Here is a 19,786-nt window from a genome sequence, read left to right on the forward strand (position 1 = left end):
TGAACTGAAGTGACAAGCTCAAGTCTACAGCAGGGACAATATCAGGAAAAATATCAAATGGATTGTCATGCCTGTCATTTGTCTATTTATTCTCAAATCCATTCCTTTCCACTACACTGCTCAGTTCTGTATCACTAGGGGCTGACCCTGCAAACCACATGCAAGAAAAAGCTATTCATAAATGATACTTAATTTGTGAAATGACTTAAATTTTTATTAAATATGTACACTGTCAGACCTCTTCAGTGTCCTAAATTTTTACACAGGGCAACATTAGAAATCATCACATAATCACTTCTATTTTAAATGTTATTACAAGTATATAAAATTATGTTCATATGGGACAACTAAGTGTGTGAGACATTTCAGTGTCATTATCCAATCTTTTAATCTTTTTTCAGTACCGATACATTTTTAGTTTTGCTACCTTGGGACCCCTACTTCACTTAATAAGAAAAATTGGCTCAAAAAAATTATTTACATTAGGGTTTTCACTGAAAAAATCCATTTAAGATTTCACCACTCCCTTTCCTGAAAATTTAATATTTAGTTTTCTTAACCAGTATAGACAGCAGCATATAACATTATGATTTATTTAAAGTTTTTTTATAGAATAAACATTTTAATGTAAAAATAATCTTAAAAAATAAAACACATTCTTTTCAGTTTTACTCAGTATTTGGGTTTAAATGTCTGCATACTTTATTGATTTAAAAACAATAATTCAAAGCACAATGTATAGTGAAGGCCACCAGTACAAAGACTTCTCCATAAATTATAAGCTTAAGCTATAGCTTTGAGCATTACAGTGGAAGACAGAGTAAGATAAATGATATTCCTCATACCTACACACTAACTGGTTTGTTACCGCCACAAGTTATGAACACGCTTGTGCCTAATTATACAACTTAACTTTTCTTAGATTTTCACTGATGTTCACGTCTTGGTGTTTTTCAAGTATGTGGACATCTAGACAACAGTTCCTCATATTCAATCCACTCCTTAAAAGTGAAGGTAATAGATCTCTATGGCAGAATTAAAACAGCCATAATCTGACAACTCACCAATATCCCTAAGAAATCCATACTAATCTCACATGGATGGATTTTGCTCCACCTGGGAGCTTAGGAGCTAGCAGGCAGAATGAGTTACTTTTCAATATTTCTACATGGAAATGATTGATTTGGAAATCTTGCATGTCATTATTATTAGCATTAATTATTGCTTGCAAATAGCATTACCTGAAGCAGGTGCATTTAATGATCCTATCTTAAAATACCTGACAGGGAAAAATGGCAAAATACCACAGCTATTTTTACTTCTTGTTATTATGGCTTTGAAAACACAAAAACATCTTCAGTTGAGGCTGTCACAAAATTGGTTTCTTCTCTACATCTATACATAGAACACTGAGTAATTCATGAAGATTAGAAAAAAAATAGTTTTACTGAAAAGCAGGCATTTTTGAAATTGGCACAAATGAAGGAATCTGAAAAAAATTACATTTGTATTTCTTTCTTAACAAGTGTGTCTTAAATACAACACTTTAGGAGCACTAACTATGCTTTTTTGCTGTAGCTATTAAAAATTTCATTCCTGAGATTTTTGGAGTCAAAATTTTTAAAGCAAGCACAGAGGAAAAGATGTTTTCACCAGATGGAAGGGTGAACTGTAGATCAACACTTCAGCCAGTTATTTTTTGTCATTTTTCCATGCATTAGCTTTTTCATTTGGGATATATTCATACAATAATGTACTCCTTACCTACTGGGCCCTGAATATGTCATGTTCTCAAAGAGCTGAAATAGTCAGCTGAAAGAGGGTGCATAAGTAAAAGTTATTGTTACTAAATATTTGCCATTGTAGGTAGCTTCCTTCTTTTAAAGTGTGAACATAGAGACAAAATGAGCTTTTTACATCTGCTTTGAGTTAAATAACAATTCAAGTATCTCTTTTAAAATGAAGTTATGAAGAAATTAACATTTATGAATCACAAATTTAAATATATCTTCTGAAAGGCAGAATATTCCTGGAATATCCCTTGTTTAGACTATAAAGATCGAAACCTAGCTTTGGTCTATGTCATATTTTTTATAGTTCCTCATTTTTTAAAGTCTAGATACTTAACTAATCATTTTGAGAAAATGAACATCACATGCGTGAAAGGAAGGCTTAAAACAGTAACATTTCACTTAAAAAGCTATATTCAATAGAAGATGGAGTACGTCATTTGTGCTTATTTTCAGTTAAAGCTGACATATAAGATGTTCACTGCATTTTCATGTGAAATGGGGTTGTGTCATAATCTTGAAAATGAATTCCCTTAGAAGTTGTGATCTTCATAATAGCACCATTCAAAGCATCATCCTCGATGAGTGTTATTAATCCATTGGCAATCATCGAAGGGCTAAATATAAAGGGAAAATCAATATTTTAAAATTAAAGAATAAGGCATAATTGTCACATCACTTTGAGTTATTTTTGAAGTATCTATTACCTTTAACAAATAATTGAGAAATGTATGTTATGAAGCACTGCTACCTGAGTTTTTAATTCAATGAGATATTTACTGAACGATAAATTTGCTGTAGATGTCCACACCTAACCTTGTTGTTTTGATAGGAAGGATTCATAAATTTATCCTTATTATTTACATTGAGTAAATGATTATTTTCCCACCTTTAGCCTATCAGCAGAATTTAGACCTATCAGAAATATTCTTAGAGTAGAAATTTAAAGAATTGTCAGTTTAGTTACTCAGTCATGTCTGACTCTTTGCTGTCCCATGGACTGCAGAATTCCAGGCCTCCCTGTCCATCACCAACTCTCAGAGCCTACTCAAACTCATGTCCATCGATTCAGTGATGCCATCCAATCATCTCATCCTCTGTCATCCCCTTCTCCTCCTGCCTTCAATCTTTCCCAGCATCAGGGTCTTTTCCAATGAGTCAGTTCTTTTCATCAGGTGGCCAAAGTATTGGAGTTTCAGCTTCAGCATCAGTCCTTCCAATGAATATTCAGGACTAATTTCCTTTAGGATGGACTGGTTGGATCTCCTTGCTGTCCAAGGGACTCTCAAGAGTCTTCTCCAACACCACAGTTCAAAAGCATCAATTCTTCAGTGCTCAGCTTTCTTTATAGTCCAACTCTCACATCCATACATGACTACTAGAAAAACCATAGCCTTGACTAGACGGACCTTTGTTGGCAAAGTAATGTCTCTGCTTTTTAATATGCTATCTAGGTTGATCAGAGTTCGTCTTCCAAGGAGCAAGTGTCTTTTAATTTCATGGCTGAAGTTACCAATTGCAGTGATTTTGGAGCCCAGGAAAATAAAGTCTCTCACTGTTTCCATTGTTTCTCCATCTATTTGCCATGAAGTGATAAGACTGGATGCCACGATGTTAGTTTTCTGAATGTTGAGTTTTAAGCCAACTTTTTCACTCTCCTCTCTCACTTTCATCAAGAGGCTTTTTAGTTCTTCTTCACTTTCTGCCATAAGGTTAGTGTCATTGCATATCTGAGGTTATTGATGTTTCTACCAGCAATCTTCATTCCAGTTTGTGCTTCATCCAGCCCGGCATTTCTCATGATGTACTCTGCATGTAAGTTGAATAAGCAGGGTGACAATATACAGCCTTAACATACTCCTTTCCTGATTTGGAACCAGTTTGTTGTTCCATGTCCAGTTCTAACTGTTGCTTCTTGACCTGCGTACTGATTTCTCAGGAGGCAGAATTGTAGAAGGAGAAAGAATTTTAGAAGGAGAAAGAATTGTAGCCAACATTTACTGAATGTCTATTATTTATCTGCTGCTGTTTTAAGTACCTTCCGTTTATCAACTTGTTTGTAGACTTCCAAGTCCTGTAAGCTTGTTTTACTATCACTCCCATTCTACATGTGAGAAAATTGAGGTTCCCAGAAGTTGACGGATAAGTTTGTGGTCGGTGGTAGACTCAGGATTTGATACCAATGACTCCATCCTGTGAAATGTCAACTGCTCTAACTCAGACATGGTTAGGAAAGTGGATGAAGTTAGGGGCCACATGAAATGTCACGAAGGGTATATTTAAACATTGCTTGGAATTTAGGCAGATAAGGTATCACTTCTTTGAAAGACAATTAAACATCACCTTTTAAAAAAATACTTCCTTATGGCTGAAGGTATTAATAATGCATTCTCTACATCTAAAAACAAAATTCATGATATATAAATATAGTCTATTCAGAAACCCAGAAAAAAAAGTTTTTTTGCAGAGATTTTGCCAAACTAAAACTTTGAAGCTCACGTGAGTTTCTCAGATATAAAAGCTATTTTTTCCCTTTTGATTGCTTATGTCTAGATAGCCCTTTGCTTTGTCATATTAAAGGAAGATAGGTATAGCTTTACTTACTCCAAAATTCCATAGTATTTCATCATATCCTTGATAGGACCCATGTATTCTATATATTTCCCCATGTTTTCTTCATTTTCAATGGATTTGAGGATGGGTGTATCAACAAAGCCTGGGCAAATTGCGTTCAGTCTCACACCACTGTTCATGAGATTAGCAGCCATCTGTCAATTGGAAGTAGAAGGTTGCAGCTTTCAGGAGTTTCATAAATGTATCATGTAGGGTAAACTGACAATTAAAGCTAGTTAAAAGACTCTGATGTGAAAATCACGAAACAGCTATCCTTCTAGCTCTGTAAAGATGGCTATGATAAGGCTGACTGATGGCAGAAAGTAAAGGAATACCAAACTAAAGTGGTAAACTAATTCCCAAAAGCCTCACTTGATTACTTTCTAAAAAAATCAGTATTGGGCACTTCTGAAAATACTTGATTATCTAAAGTACTCTTACCTACTGAACATTGCAGGAAGCTGAAGGCAAGAAGCTAAGGCTTAGGTGGAAAGATGTATATGTAGGACTGAGCTCCTTCACTGTCCACCTGAAACTACCACAATGTTGCTAATCAGCTATACCCCACCAAACACATAAAAAGTTTAAAATAAAATTAAAAAAGAAGCTAAGGCTTTAGAATTGATATCCAAAGTTTTCTTTGCAATGGGTTGTATTAAAGTATTCTTACTTGCTTAAAAATACTTTTAGTGGAAAATTTTAGGGCTTTGATTATTCTAAAGACATTTAGTAATTGGCACTATCTGGAAGACAATTTTCGGAGAAGGCAATGGCACCCCACTCCAGTACTCTTGCCTGGAAAATCCCATGGATGGAGGAGCCTGGTAGGCTGCAGTCCATGGGGTCGCTAAGAGTCAGACATGACTGAGCGACTTTCCTTTCACTTTTCACTTTCATGCACTGGAGAAGGAAATGGCAACCCACTCCACTGTTCTTGCCTGGAGAATCCCAGGGATGGGGGAGCCTGGTGGGCTGCCATCTATGGGGTCGCACAGAGTTGGACACGACTGAAGTGACCTAGCAGTAGCAGGAAGACAATTTTAAGTATTTTCAGACTAACATCTTTTGGCTTAATTTTCAACCTATAGGTTTTATCTGAACTATTTGTAAAACAAAATGTAAGTCAATTGTTTGTAGATTCATTTTTCTTCCTTACTAAAATTTACTCATAAGACCTCAAATCAATACTCATAGTGCTTTCAAGTTTATCTGTAGACTAACAGAGAGTAATAAGAAATTTGAGTTGCCTGATGTGGACTAAGGTCAAACAAAACGATGCTCTGCTTTCTTGTTTCAGATCCTCTACCATAAACACGCATCCTTTTCAGGGTACTTGCCCAGGTTTTTCTCATCTTTGTGCTTTTTGTTGGTGATTTTACTATTTGAAATGCCCTCAAGGCATAGTGCTGAAGTGCTGTCTAGTATTTCTAAGTGCAAGAAGGCTGCAATGTGCCTTATGGGAGAAAATGCATACATTAGAGGAGCTTCCTTCAGGTGTGAGGTATAAATGCTATTGGCCATGCTATTAATAATACAATACATATTACACACAACACATATTAAATAAGGTGTCTTTAAATAGAAATATACTTAAAACTATGCTATGTGTGGATTGGTTGAACAAGACATTGTGACAAGTTCCTTGCAGGAGCTTAACCACACATTTCCCTTAAAAGTAATAGTTCAGTATCCTCTAATTCAGTGTTTGCAAGTGATTTTACAGAACATAACTAATGAATAATGAGCATCAACTGTACAAGTTCCAGTCTTGTAACTGTAAATGCAACATTTCTGGTCTTTGCTTTGATTTATTTGGTTCCCTGGTGGCTCAGCAGTAAAGGATCCTGCAATGCAGGAGCTGTAGGAGACACGGGTTCGATCCCTGTGCCAGGAAGATCCCCTGGAGGAGGGCATGGCAACCCACTCCAGTATTCTTGTCTGGAGAATCCCATGGACAGAGGAGCCTGGCAGGCTACAGTCCATGGGGTTGCAAAGTCTGACACCAGTGAAGCAACTTAGTGTGCACGCGTGATTGCACTTTGCTTTGTAATAGTGTTATGTGTTCATTAAAACTTGATTTGAAGATTAAGACTTTGCAAGTTAAAATTTTCAGTCAGTTTCAATTACGAGTGTGACAGCTGCTCATCTTTCTTTTTGACTGAACATTTACCATTCACCATCTGCTTTCTCTATGCTTATCATTCCTTGCAATTAACGATTTCCTCGTCATCAGGCCCCTCTCTCCGTCTCACCTAGACTAACCACTGCAGAGGTCTCTCAGCTGCTCTTTTGTCTTCTACTTTTGTCCTCTCTCATACATTTTCTTTGTTTTGTCTTTGGCAGCACCACACGGCCTGAGGGATCTTAGTTCCCTGACCAGGGATTGAACCCTCAGCCCTGGCAGTGAGAGTGCAGAGTCATAACCACTGGATCACCAGGGAATTCCCATACGTCCTCTAAATAGTAGCAAGAATGGTCCTCTTCACATGGAAATATAATCTTGTCACTCCTGTGCAGAAAAGACCCAATGACGGCTACACTTAGAATAAAGTCCAAGTTCATGACCTTGACCCATAAGTCGCTTTTGGTCTGGTTCTTGCTTACACCTCTAATCAGTCATCCTTCTACTTTACCCTTGTTCATCAGGCTTCACTTAAGCTGTATTTTTTTTTTTTCAGTTATTATATTAAGGTACATCATACTATCAACGCATGTGGTCAGTTACGGCTAAAATATTTTTCTAAGCTCCGCACACATTTACCCTAGATCTCTATGGAGATAGAATCCTTGACAATGCTACCAGATAAAAGCTAGCCTCACCCCTTCCTCCATCCTCCAGGCTCTGACTCATTTTTACCATATCGTCAAGATAAGTAATGCCTTGAGCATTTAAGGAAGTCTATAGTTAATGATTTTTAAATTTGGAGTCAATTTCAAAAATAAAGCCTATCTTTTTGTTTTTTTCAATCCTTAAAGATTTTTTCAGTAACCTGTGTTTAGAATCTACTTCATGTTAAAACAATCTACTCTATGCTGCTGCTGCTGCTAAGTCACGTCAGTCGTGTCCGACTTTGTGCGACCCCATAGACGGCAGCCCACCAGCCTCTGCCGTCCCTGGGATTCTCCAGGCAAGAACACTGGAGTGGGTTGCCATTTCCTTCTCCAATGCAGGAAAGTGAAAAGTAAAAGTGAAGTCGCTCAGTCGTGTCTGACTCTTTGCGACCCCATGGACTGAAGCCTATCAGGCTCCTCCATCCATAGGATTTTCCAGGCAAGAGTACTGGAGTGGGGTGCCATTGCCTTCTATAGTTGGTCCTTTATGTTACCTGGAAACTATTTTTAATAATAAATAAGGATGAGATGGTTAGCTAGTATCACCAAATCAAAGGACATTAATTTCAGCAAACTCTGGGAAATAGTGAAAGGCCAGGAAGTCTGGCATGTTGCAGTCCATGGGATCACAGACAGTCAGACGCGGCTTAGTGACTGAACAACAACTCTGAAGTATAATTTATTTTTCTATCTTTAATCTAAATGTATCAAAAAAATTTAAAGCAAATTTTGGCTTTTTTTTTTTTTTCATAAAAATGTAAACATACAATGCACTCTACCTGCACTGTTTACTTTTCTGCTTTTTTTTTTTGATCACACCACGGAGCATGTGTGATCTCAGTTCCTTGACCAAAGATTGAACCCACGCCCCCTGCATTGGAAGCGAGGAATCTCAAAAACTGGACCACCAGGGAAGTCCATAAATGTACTGAATTTTAACTCTGTTCCCCTCTACTTTATAGAGCTCATCTGTCACATTTGCCCAGAAAGAGAAAGAGAGATATTGTGGCTGTGTTCTCACCGCTGCCGAGCGTGTGAATCCGATTATGCCATGTTTTGAAGCACAATAAACAGGCTGCTGTGCAACAGGCATGAGCCCTGAAACAGACAAATAAAAACCAAAACAATTTTATTTAAAAAAAGCAGACAAACCCCAACAATTGCTAAGAAAATACATAATCTGTGCATGTTCCATTTTAAGATTAATCTTAGAAAATACTCTAAGGTCATCACTGGACAACTTTGTAAAACTCACTAGTCCTAGCATCATATATTTCTAGCATGACCTCTGCTCTATTGTTCTGAATTTACAATTGGTAAGTTACAGCCTAGGGATACAGGCAAGGGTGATATAAAAGTTTATCTGCCTCCTTGACAAAGTCAAGGAAAGTTGACCTTATCTAAAACACCAAAAGAATCATCTTGAAATCCAGTAAGTTATTATCTAATTTTCAGTTTTTAAGCCTGGATTTTCAAAAAGTGTATATTTTACATTTTTAAAGGCTGAAGGAATTTAGATAGCTTAAGTAGGATTTGGAGGGTTTTATTTGTCTTCATTTTAGGTTGGTCAGCATTTCTCTGCCCTGCCCTGAAAGATGCCTCTAAGTGTTGAAGAAAATTAAAAATTAACTTCTTTTGATTCTGAGGTAGCAGATGCCTATATCTTCTCATTCCATGACTTAGGAAAAGAAAACCAGAAACAAACATGTTTGATCCTATTTTATTTCCTTTCATAATTACATGCTCAACAACAGAATTCAAGCAATTTTACAGTTGGCTTAATTTTCCATAGACATGCAATAGTAACTCTTCAAATATATGATTAAATTCACAGTCCAGGAAAAGGTAGTATTATAGCATATATAGTATCTTTTCTCACCTACTTTCCAGCCCAACAGCACCTCCCACCCAAAGAAATGAATCGAGAAAAACAAACTTTACTGTAGATATTTGTACTATCAAGCTTATTTTTTTAAATTTTTTTTTCTGTTTAATGGGAGTATAGCCAATTAACAATGTTGTGACAGTTTCAGGAGAACAGTCTCAGCCATACATATATACATGTATCCATTCTTCCCCAAACTCCCCTGGATGGGAGGGGTTTTGGGGGGAGACAGTAGCTCCTTGTTGGTTATCCATTTCAAATATAGCAGTATGTACATGTCCATCACAAATTCCCTAACTGTCCCTTCTCCCATCCTTCCCCTGAGCAACCTTAAGTTCGTGCTCTATGTCTGTGAGTCTGTTTCTGTTTTGTAAATAAGTTCACTTTTATTTCTCCTAATTGTCAATTCTCTATCTCAATCAACAGTGAAACTTTTAATTACAGCCATTTTTCCATCTTGGCTTTTAACTTCCTGAGTTAACATGCTCTATCATTTTTAAAATTTGTGCCTTCTCCAAATCAGGAAGCAGCAATCCCTGATTCTATAATGTTATTACTATCAAATATCATGCTAATACTACTATATGATTCTGCTGAGATGTGCTCACCTCCACCCACTAACTAGTCCGAGAACCCTACGGATGGATCGTGAGCCGGTTATGCCAAAGTTCAGTGAACCTTAACCACTTCCTGGGTGCCTGCCAAGTCTCAATTTATGAAGTATGTTTGCTCAAGAGCAGTTTAAATCCCTGGGATGGTAGATCACACAGAGCGCATCCACCCAGTGATCTCAAAGCATGGAACATGTGGTTCTCCTTTTCATTTTGTTTTTGCTCAGTAACATGTGCAAGTTAATTAAGGTCTTCAGTGTCGGTCAACAAGAAAGAATTAATGATTCTTTCACAGATGTATTAGGTGTACAGGTGTATTCAGAGATCAAGATAAAGCAAATAAACAGGTACAGTCAGACACTGCTTCTTCTTGTTCTTATAAGTTAGTTACTGTTCTATCGTCTCCTTCACTGTTTATGAGGCCAAGGCAATGGTTGAAGGTGGTGTTCACAGACTGCAGGATATGCAGAGTGAACCTGAATCAGAGATGAGCTAGTTGACAGCACAAAACCCAGAAGGACACTGTTCACAGATGTTGTCAAAGATGAAGGTGGAATGAATTTCTGTTACATATGTGGGAGCAATGAACTTCTGAACCCAAACTAGTTCAAAGTGTCACAGCAGTGAAGGAGATCTAATATTGTTGTGTTGCTTCTAAGAAGCAAGCTGCAAAATAAATGCACTTTCCTTTAAAGGTATATTGGAGATGCAATCAGAATTTGTCTGCATCTTTAAAGTGGTGCTTGGTCTTGTAACTCCCTTAGCATTCCAGTGATATTTTCACTATGATCCTGCAAAATGTTTCCTCTTGCTCTGCTTTCACTTTCTGGTATTAGATCAAAGGCTGCATAAATCCTTTTCAGACATTCAAAAACCAAACATCCTTTTAAGATATTTTTACAGCTTGGTGGTATAACTGGCATAAAATAAACTGGCACATATTTAAAGTGTGTGGTTTGATAAGCTTTGACATACATCGACACTCACGAAACCATGACCACAATCAAGATACGAACACAAACATCCCCCAAAAGTTTCCTTGTGCGTACTCTGTCATCCCTTCCTTCTGCCTTTCCCTCCCCTCTAAGCAACCACTGATCTGTTCTGTGTCACTATAGATTAGTTTGCCTCTTTTAGAAGTTTATATAAATATAAGCACACAACGTAAACTTTTCTATCGGGATTCTTTCAGGATAATTCTTATGGGATTCATCCCATGTTGTAACGTCTATCAATAAGTCATTTCTCTTTCTTTTTCTGAATAGTATTACACTGTAAGGATATACCTATCAATTGCATATACCTTGCTCTTTTGATAGATATATTCAGTTTGGAGGATGATAAAAGAAAGAAAATTCTATTTTTTCAATTATTTTATTTAGGCAAGTTGTAGTTAATTTAGTTAAATAGTTTTTCTTTATCTCCCCACTACATGCAGATTTTAACTATTGCTTCTTACATTTTGAACAGCTAAAGATCCTACAGGATTTTGTCCCCAGCTTGCCAACTGACTTTCAATGTAGAATTTGCTCTTTCTCCGTAAGTTTGCTGCTTTGGAAAGGAAGGCTAAAGGGAGAGAGAAAAGTGTTTTTGTTTTTTTGACAATGACTTTAACTGAGGTTGAAATGTTTCAGAAATCCAACATTTTCTCTTGGATCTCACGATCCAAGTATACACATTATTTCTGTTGCAATCAACTTCAGTGTTGGTTAGCCATACTCTGTTACTGACCTTAGACTCACAGTACTAGCATATACTCATATATGGTTTCCACATGCTTCAGATAAAAATCTGTTCTGAGGCTAGAAATAAGGGTCAGCACAGAGAATTGTTCAGGGTGTGTGCAATATGACTCTGGGATCACCACTCACATGGTAGTTCGTAGAAATTGTGCCCCACAGAGTTCCTGCAGTTTATAACCTGCACAACCATACATGGAAGCCCTCTGTGGTAGAGGAGGATGAACCAGTGGAGGTAGGAAGAAAACAAGTTAAGCATCGTGTCATAGAAATTAAAGATGGAAATATTTTAAGAAGCCTACATTGGTTGCTTTTATCAAGTGCAGAATCAAAAGAGAATCTCTTTTCTTTGAGATATTAGCAAGTCTCAAAATCTCTCATCTAAAAATTGTAGCTGTCACCCAAAAGTAAATAAAAATTAAAAACTGGTGCCAGAAAATCCATGATGAACAACAAAAAAAATCAAACTTAAAAAAATAAATAAAAATAGTAGCCCTCTTGGTTTCACCTCTTTCTCCAGCTACCTCTGCATAGCTCCATAGTTCACCCTAATCAGGCTTTCATCTGACCAGTCCAGTCAAACAGATCTTGTGGAAGTTGCCAGTGACCTATGTCTGCTAAAGCTAAGCCTTCATCTTGCTGGACACTTTCCTCAGCCGCAACAAACACAGTGAGTTAAGCTCTCCTTGAAATACTTCCCTCCTTTCGCTGGTGTCCTTCCACCTTACCCTTGCTAGCAGCTCCTCCTCCTCAACCAGACCCAGGAATAGGCTGGAGGACCCAAGAGCTGACCTTGGCCCTCTCTGCCTTTTTAAATAATTTATTTATTTATCTTTGGCTGTCCTGGGTCTTCCTTGCTGCGTGGGCTTTCTCTAGACTCAGAGAGTGGGAGCTACCATCTAGCGTGCAGGCTTCTCACTGCAGTATCTTCTCTTGTTGCAGAACATTGGATCTAGGTGCGTGAGCTCTACGGTTGCAGCTCCTGGGCTCTAGAGCATGGCTCAAAAGTTGTGGTGCACAGCTTAGTCGCTCCAAGGCATGTGGGATTCTTCCTAGGCCAGGGGTCAAACCCGTGTGCCCTGCCTTGGCAGGAAGATGCTTTAGCACTCACTGAGCCACCAAAGAAGCCCCCTCTCTTTCCATGCACACTCTTTCCCTATGTGACTTTATCCAGTCTTGTGGATGCAATTTATTCTCTCAGTGTCTCTTTCATTCTCTCCCTCTCACAGAAACACACATGATTTTTAAATTTAAATTCCACATTTCCAGCCAGGATCTCTTCCTCTGTCTCGAGACTTCCCATTAGTTTTCTTCCCTTAAAACACAGTGTGTGCTAATTCAAAAGCTTTTATAGGAGTGAATTCACTTTAGAAATATGTGTTTGGTACCAATTAGGTGCCAAATAGAATGAAAACATGTTTTAAATTGCTAGTTAAAAATGTATAAAACCAAGGGGAGGATCACCATTTGACCAGAATGCCATCTCTTATATTATTGAACCATTTAAAAATGTCCTTTTAATTGAATTTGTTGAGAGGAATTACAGGAGTTTGGATCTGGGGTGCCAGACTAGCTGATCTCAAATTCTGAATCTACCACAGTGAGCTCTACCTTTGGAGGGGTTACTTCTGGATATCGTGGTGTTTTCCTTGTGTGAACTTGAGGAGTAATAGTAGCTATTGTGCGTCTTAAATGAGCTAATTTACACAAAATACTTAAAGCTGTGCATACCACATAATAAGCTCTACCTATCATTTGCTGTTATTTTTCTATAAATGCAAATTAAACATTTTTCTTAAGATGAAACATCTCAAAGTCTTGTTTTATTAATTAGTTTACCTGTTTATCCACAGTGTACCTTTTTATGAAAATGTATCTTTTATACTAAAAATGCCACAAATCTGGTACAGCACCCTAACTCGATTTGGTTTCTAACCCTTGGCCAACTGTGGACTGTTGCTAATCCCAATTCGAAAGTCTTTACAGAGTGTCTTCATTTAAGAACTATGTATTCAGCAACTTTAAATACAAAGGATAATGAGAGTAGTATTTAAAATATGCTCTGTTGAAATGTGTAAACCAAACCGGAGGGCCTCTTGTGCTGGGGTAGGGTAGAACTTTGATATTCAACCAGCCAGATGACCCCATCTGACTTCACAGGGAATTCTGCCAGTATAATGACTGCAGGCGCAGTTGCTGGAATGAATTTAGACATTTTAAAATCTTGCAAATTAATTCCCATAGGCACAGAGAAATTCTATTGTCTTCATGTTAAAGGATTTAAGAATAACAAAACAAGGATTGTGACCAGGAGAGAACAGTCTCTAAAGAAATGTCATTTTGTTGGACGTTGCGGGGAATCCTCAATTGTGCTTAAAAATAGATGCCTTAAATTATAAAAAAGTTAGGAAGTAACTTTTAATGCTTATTTATTCTAGGCCCAGCACTGTGCAAGTTTACTTAAAGAATTGCAAAATGGCTCTCTCCAAAATAGAACACGTCTAATTAGTAGCAGGTTTATGTCTGTCATAACTGAGATTAAGAAAAATAATATCAACAGAGCGAGACATTCTACTCATGAAACAGAGAAATATTTTCTACAACCGCTCAGGATAACAACACAAAATGATACAAACTGGTGGAATAACTATCAAAACCCGTTTAAATACTTGAAAATTAAACATGCAATTAAAGAATAAAGTCATTCAGAAAGATAAAATATCATTTCCATTTCCATTAGTTCTTCGACTTTTAACATTCTTTCTACCCGTATTTACAAAAGATAGCTTCAATATCTACATTTCACTGACAGTAAAAAGCTCAAAAAGTTTCGGTGCAAAAAACTGAAATACACTCAGATGGCAATTTTACTGAATCTGTGAACATGCTTGCTTTTAAGTGGATAGAAACCACGTAAAATAAACTACACAGAAGTGTTAAAGAAATTCGACTTAGGAAAGTAAATTGAGAGTCTAAACTTACTGATTTCTTTGGGTGATAAACGGCCTCAGCAGCTGTGCCCAAAAGCAGGAATTGGAACTCTTCACAGTTTCTACCCATCTCACACTGTCTACCTATCTCTCTGCATTTGACCACCACTTCTCTAATAGAAGGGGAAGAGAGAACTAGTGAGAATGCATTTATCTGTGTTTATGCAGAAAGCTAAACTGAAGTAACTGGTGGATGTCTTCATTAGATGATCTTTCACACAGTAGAAGACCTTATCTGATGCTGCTTTTTCCCCTCTCAGTCTCATGCCTGCCATTAACAAATTATGCTTTGAAATGTGCCGTGATGTAAAAAGTGGCTTAAATTTTCACAAAACGACTGCATCTTCGTAATAAAAATCTTTCCAATAGGTAACTTCAGTAGCACTTTCCAGGGATTGTTAATTCTCAGAAAGTTGCCCCTAATATCCCATCAAAATACCCCTTCCTAAAAGTTCAGTTATTGCCTATGCTGGGTTTAGAGGAAACCAAGATGAGCTTTTTTAGCCACTCAAAGAATGTCCCTGTGCAAACTTTAGGGGCCTGTTCCTCAAAGTTGGGGCCAAGGACTGGCATCATAATGGCAGGACCTGCCCCAGAGTAGAATTTACCTCTAAACAAAAGTAATATCTCTCATATTGAATTCTGAAAGACTATTCATTTCCTTAACAGTCTTCCTAACCCCCAACACGGCTAGGAAATGCTAAATTTTTTATCCATTTCTCAAAGGCCAATAAAATATTTGACCTTTCCTACGGACTCATTCTAGTGTGTGTCTTCTTAATGATTTTAAGTCATAAGACAGCAAAATGGCACCATGAAAACGTCCTTTGGTACTAAAGGAGGGAGGTGGCTCTTTGGACCAATGAAGCTCCAGATAATGAAGAGTCATCCATTGTACAAGATACACTAAATCATTGTTGTTCAGTCTCTAAGTCATGTCCAATTCTGCGATCCCATGGACTGCAGCATGCCAAGCTTCTCTGTCCTTCACTGTCTCCCTAAGTTTGCTCAAACTCATGTCCATTGCTTTCTTAACTAATTCTCACCACTTTACCCAAGTTATGCAACTTGTTCAAGATGAGCTGTTCAACTATAAATTGAAGATAATTAAACAGACTTCTATTGTAGGGAACTGTGAAAGTTAAATGTAACATCATATAGCCAATGGTTTATCACAATGCCTGGAACTTGCTAAATATGTTAGTCCCCCTTCTTTAAAGCAAGAAGAGTTTCAGAGGGTTGTACCATGTGATAACCTGAAATTTCTGGTCTGTTGTGACATTGCAGCCCAAATGCTTCTCTTCAGGCCACATAAGTCTTAAAGACTTTCACTGCTTATTATGTTTCTGCTTCATCTATGCCATGATAACTAATGGGTTGGCCAAAAAAAGTTTATTTGGGTTTTTCCGTAAGATGTGACAGAAAAACCCAAATGAACATTTTTGGCCAACCCAATATTTAGTGCTGCATACTTACAACAGACACTGACATACAGCTCCTGACATATAACTTCCTTTCTGTAGATGTTCAGCATGTTTGGTTAACTTGAATGTGTTATTTGAAGTGGTAACCTTAGCACTTTTATTGTAACACAACAAATTATATTGTTCTAGATATGACATAGCTCAAATGAGTATGTCACTGGGCTGGTATTCAACTACAAAAAATTCTGGGATATCCAAATATTTTCACAGGACTCTTAATGTTTTCAATTCAGTGATATGACCTTCACAGTGTCACTCACAAAATGCCACTGAACGCCTTATTTCTGAAGCACATAGATCACCTGCAGCAAACACCAATTTTGCAGCAGCTGAGCAGCTGGGAACAGGTTTGGTGGGCAGACTCGTTTTCCTATGACGACTTCTCCTCTTTTCCCACTATTTGAGTAACTAAGTATAGAGAAGCATACTTGACTCCTATTGGATGCCTTGGGCTTCCCAGATGGCTCATTAGTAAAGACCCACCTCCCAGTGCAGGAGGCATGAGTTTGATCCCTGGGTTGGGAAGATCCTCTGGAGGAGGCAATGGCAACCCACTCCAGTATTCTTGCCTGGAGAATCCCATGGACAGAGGAGCCTGGCAGGCTCAGTTCACGGTGTCACAAAGAGTCAGACACGACTGAGCACTCACGCACACATATATGGGATGTCTTATGGGAGCAGAGCTGTTTGATTATCTGCATTAAACCAGACCTTGCTCTTCTCTGTTGTTCAACTTTTTCTTGCTTAATAATTAAGGATGAATGTGGCAAACTGAGTGCAGGTTTATATATTACATTTATAGACAAAAGCTCATACAGAAGAGCCTATGTGGTTAACAGAGATTGGAACAACTTCCCTGGCTCCAGACTGGAGACACCCTTCCCTCAACACAGCAAAGAATCACTCTCTACTGTAACTACTCCTCTGTTTGTTAGACTTATTAATTGCATCTGATACTCTGTCTGCGTCAGTGGTCATTACTCATTAACTCCTCTGCCCAAACCAGTGTGTCAACCGGAGGTTTTTCTATGACACTAAATGATTCCACTGGATCTGAGCACGAGATCATGGGATGGACTCTGGTTGGACTGAAGAGCACCCATTACTCCTTCAACAGAGAGAGCAGTAGGGGAACAGAGGAAAGGTCTATAGGGAAAGAACATCCGGAAAACACAGGAAGGAAGCGCTAGAACTAGTTTTCCTATGATTTCATTTGTCAGTTATATCTCATATAAGCTGAGAAGTAAAAACAAACAAACAAACAACCAAAACTTTGACTCTGGTAATTCCCAAAGACTTTTTTGGTCATCTGGCGTCTGCCAACATGCTCTGACTTCAAGGGTACAAAATTTTTGATATTATTTCTGAGGAAAGTGTGAAGATGTGAGATAGCCACAATTTATTTTCTGCTATACTATTACAAAATCTTGGATTTTTACCAAACTGACTTCATTAAGGGAAGATCAGAGGCTCATAATGAGTGGATAAGACACACACCAGTCCATTTTAATATTCTTTCTGAGATGAGAGAACCTCAGTGTCAAAGCCAAGGGTCAGAGGAGAGCTAGCAGGGGTTGCCCAGATGGGCCAGAGGCAACAAGGAAATGGTGTTAGATGTTGCAGGTATGGAGGATGGACATTATGAAGGTACCTAGTCAAGTGTAATGGACAGAGATGAACTAATGAACCATCATCAGTGGAACTACCCTGCCTATCAGGAGGAATATCAGAGGGAGAATCATTTTGGATTGCTCTGATTTTCACTAGATTGTAAGAGTGTCAGAAAGTAACTCAAAGCCAGAATGGTCTCCTCATTGAATTTCTATCCATTCATTGCTTTATCTACATGACTAGCAAAAGATTCACGCATGGTTCCAATATTAACTCTGGGATAATGAAGAAGAGCTAATTAACACTCAGGATGGGAAGAAGTGTGACAAACCAAGCTCTTAGCCAAGAAAGGCGAGTGGATATCTAAGGTGAGTGGACATCTAAATTGCTCTTCTATTTGGCATGTTTTGACTTGTGACATTGGTAATCTCCCCACATGGTTCCAGGGCTTTACTCTGTGTGTGTCAAACAGGGCAAAAGCTTAAGCTTTCACTGAAGGTTGAGTAAGTAGTCCTGAGACTAAAATAGTGCCCAGGAGTCCTGAATATACTGGGACATCACACTGGCTTAATTAAGTTACAGGACTTCAGTTTCTCTTTCTTTATAGTTAGGCTAAGATAGACATGGAAACAGACACAAATTTAACAAACTCACAGAAGAGATAGAAAATCTTGTGGTTAAGGCATAGGGGATCTCCTATCAGGCTGCTGTTATGAGAACTCCAACTCCCCAGCTTCCTTGCATGTAAGGTTGTGCAAGATACTTATTACGCTCTCCAGACTAGGCTCCCTTATCTTCAAGATGGATATTATAGAAACCACTGCACAGGGCTGTTGAGAAAATTAAACGAGATAAGGACTTCCCTGGTGGCTTAGTTGGTAGAGAATCCACCTGCAATGTGGGAGACCTAGGTTCGATCCCTGGGTTGGGAAGATCCCCTGGAGAAGGGCATGGCAACCCACTCCAGTATGCTTGCCTGGAGAATCCCCATGGACAGAGGAGCCTGGTGGGCTACCATCCATGGAGTCACAAAGAGTTGGACACGACTGAGTGACTAAGCACAGCACAAGGTGTCCATAGTATTTAAAAGAGTATCCTGTGAATGGTGAGTGCTCAGTTAAAGTTAATTGCTGTTATATGTTTAAATAATTTCATTGGATACGAGGCAGTACTACATTGCGTTTCTCTATTCATGCTCTTGGGGGAAATTGAGCCTCTTCTGCTATAGAATCTCTCCCAGAGAATCCTACATTGATTCAACACTGAGGGCTTCTAGTCCTCTTGAGACTGAAATCAGTGCCTCCAATGATACAAGGTCAAGGGTCTCCCACTATATGGCATTCATGGTTCTCCAAGTGTCATGAGACCTCTTAACTTTAAGAGGGAATTCACGGAATTACCTTTTGATTGCCTTCATAGGTTCTTTCCATGTTTATATTTTAATAAACTGTTAAACATTGTTCTTAATTTTCCAATCATTTATATATTTTTCTTAGGATTTTATTTCAAAGGTGTATAGATTTAGCCTTGACAATTTCCCTTTAGGATTCCAGTCTCTGAGAATCTAAACTTCAGCCCTCTCTAGGATCAAATATGTATTTTAAGTATTTCCCATGCTTTCACCTTTTTCTTGGACTTGAAGTATTATAATTTGTAAGTAGATGTCACATTAGGAAAACTAACCGGATTACCCTGAACAGTTTATATAACTACATCTATAATAACTCTAGAGATGTCATTTTTGTCTTGAAGCAACCCAGAAAATGAAATGCTAGTTTATTTTTGAGAACCTTTGGTCCCATCACTTCATGGGAAATAGATGGGGAAACAGTGGAAACAGTGTCAGACTTTATTTTTGGGGGCTCCAAAATCACTGCAGATGGTGACTGCAGCCATGAAATTAAAAGACGCTTACTCCTTGGAAGGAAAGTTATGACCAACCTGGATGGCATATTGAAAAGCAGAGACATTACCTTGCCAACAAAGGTCTGTCCAGTCAAGGCTATGGTTTTTCCAGTGGTCATGTATGGATGTGAGAGTTGGACTGTGAAGAAAGCTGAGCACTGAAGAATTGATGCTTTCGAACTGTGATGTTGGAGAAGACTCTTGAGAGTCCCTTGGACTGCAGGGAGATCCAACCAGTCCATTCTGAAGGAGATCAGCCCTTGGATTTCTTTGGAAGGAATAATGCTGAAGCTGAAACTCCAGTACTTTGGCCACCTCATGTGAAG

At 38.2% G+C, this 19,786-nt stretch overlaps 1 protein-coding gene across 3 annotated transcripts in view; it reads right to left on the reverse strand.

Moving 5' to 3' along the window:
* Positions 1-443: 443 nt before the first annotated feature.
* HPGD (15-hydroxyprostaglandin dehydrogenase) overlaps positions 444-19,786 on the reverse strand; it is a 35,392-nt gene continuing 16,049 nt past the window's right edge. For 2 of the 3 annotated variants that reach the window (XM_068974091.1, XM_068974090.1), the window contains 3 exons: positions 8,257-8,333; positions 4,395-4,558; positions 444-2,407 (listed from right to left, as the gene is read on the reverse strand). In XM_068974091.1, the coding sequence (XP_068830192.1) occupies positions 2,269-2,407; positions 4,395-4,558; positions 8,257-8,333 (380 nt within the window). In that variant the 3' untranslated portion in view covers positions 444-2,268. The remainder of the gene's footprint in view (positions 2,408-4,394; positions 4,559-8,256; positions 8,334-19,786) is intronic. The other variant, XM_068974092.1, reaches the window with a different exon arrangement.

This window comes from Capricornis sumatraensis, chromosome 6, assembly GCF_032405125.1.
Source record: "Capricornis sumatraensis isolate serow.1 chromosome 6, serow.2, whole genome shotgun sequence".
Taxonomy (NCBI): Eukaryota; Metazoa; Chordata; class Mammalia; order Artiodactyla; family Bovidae; genus Capricornis; species Capricornis sumatraensis.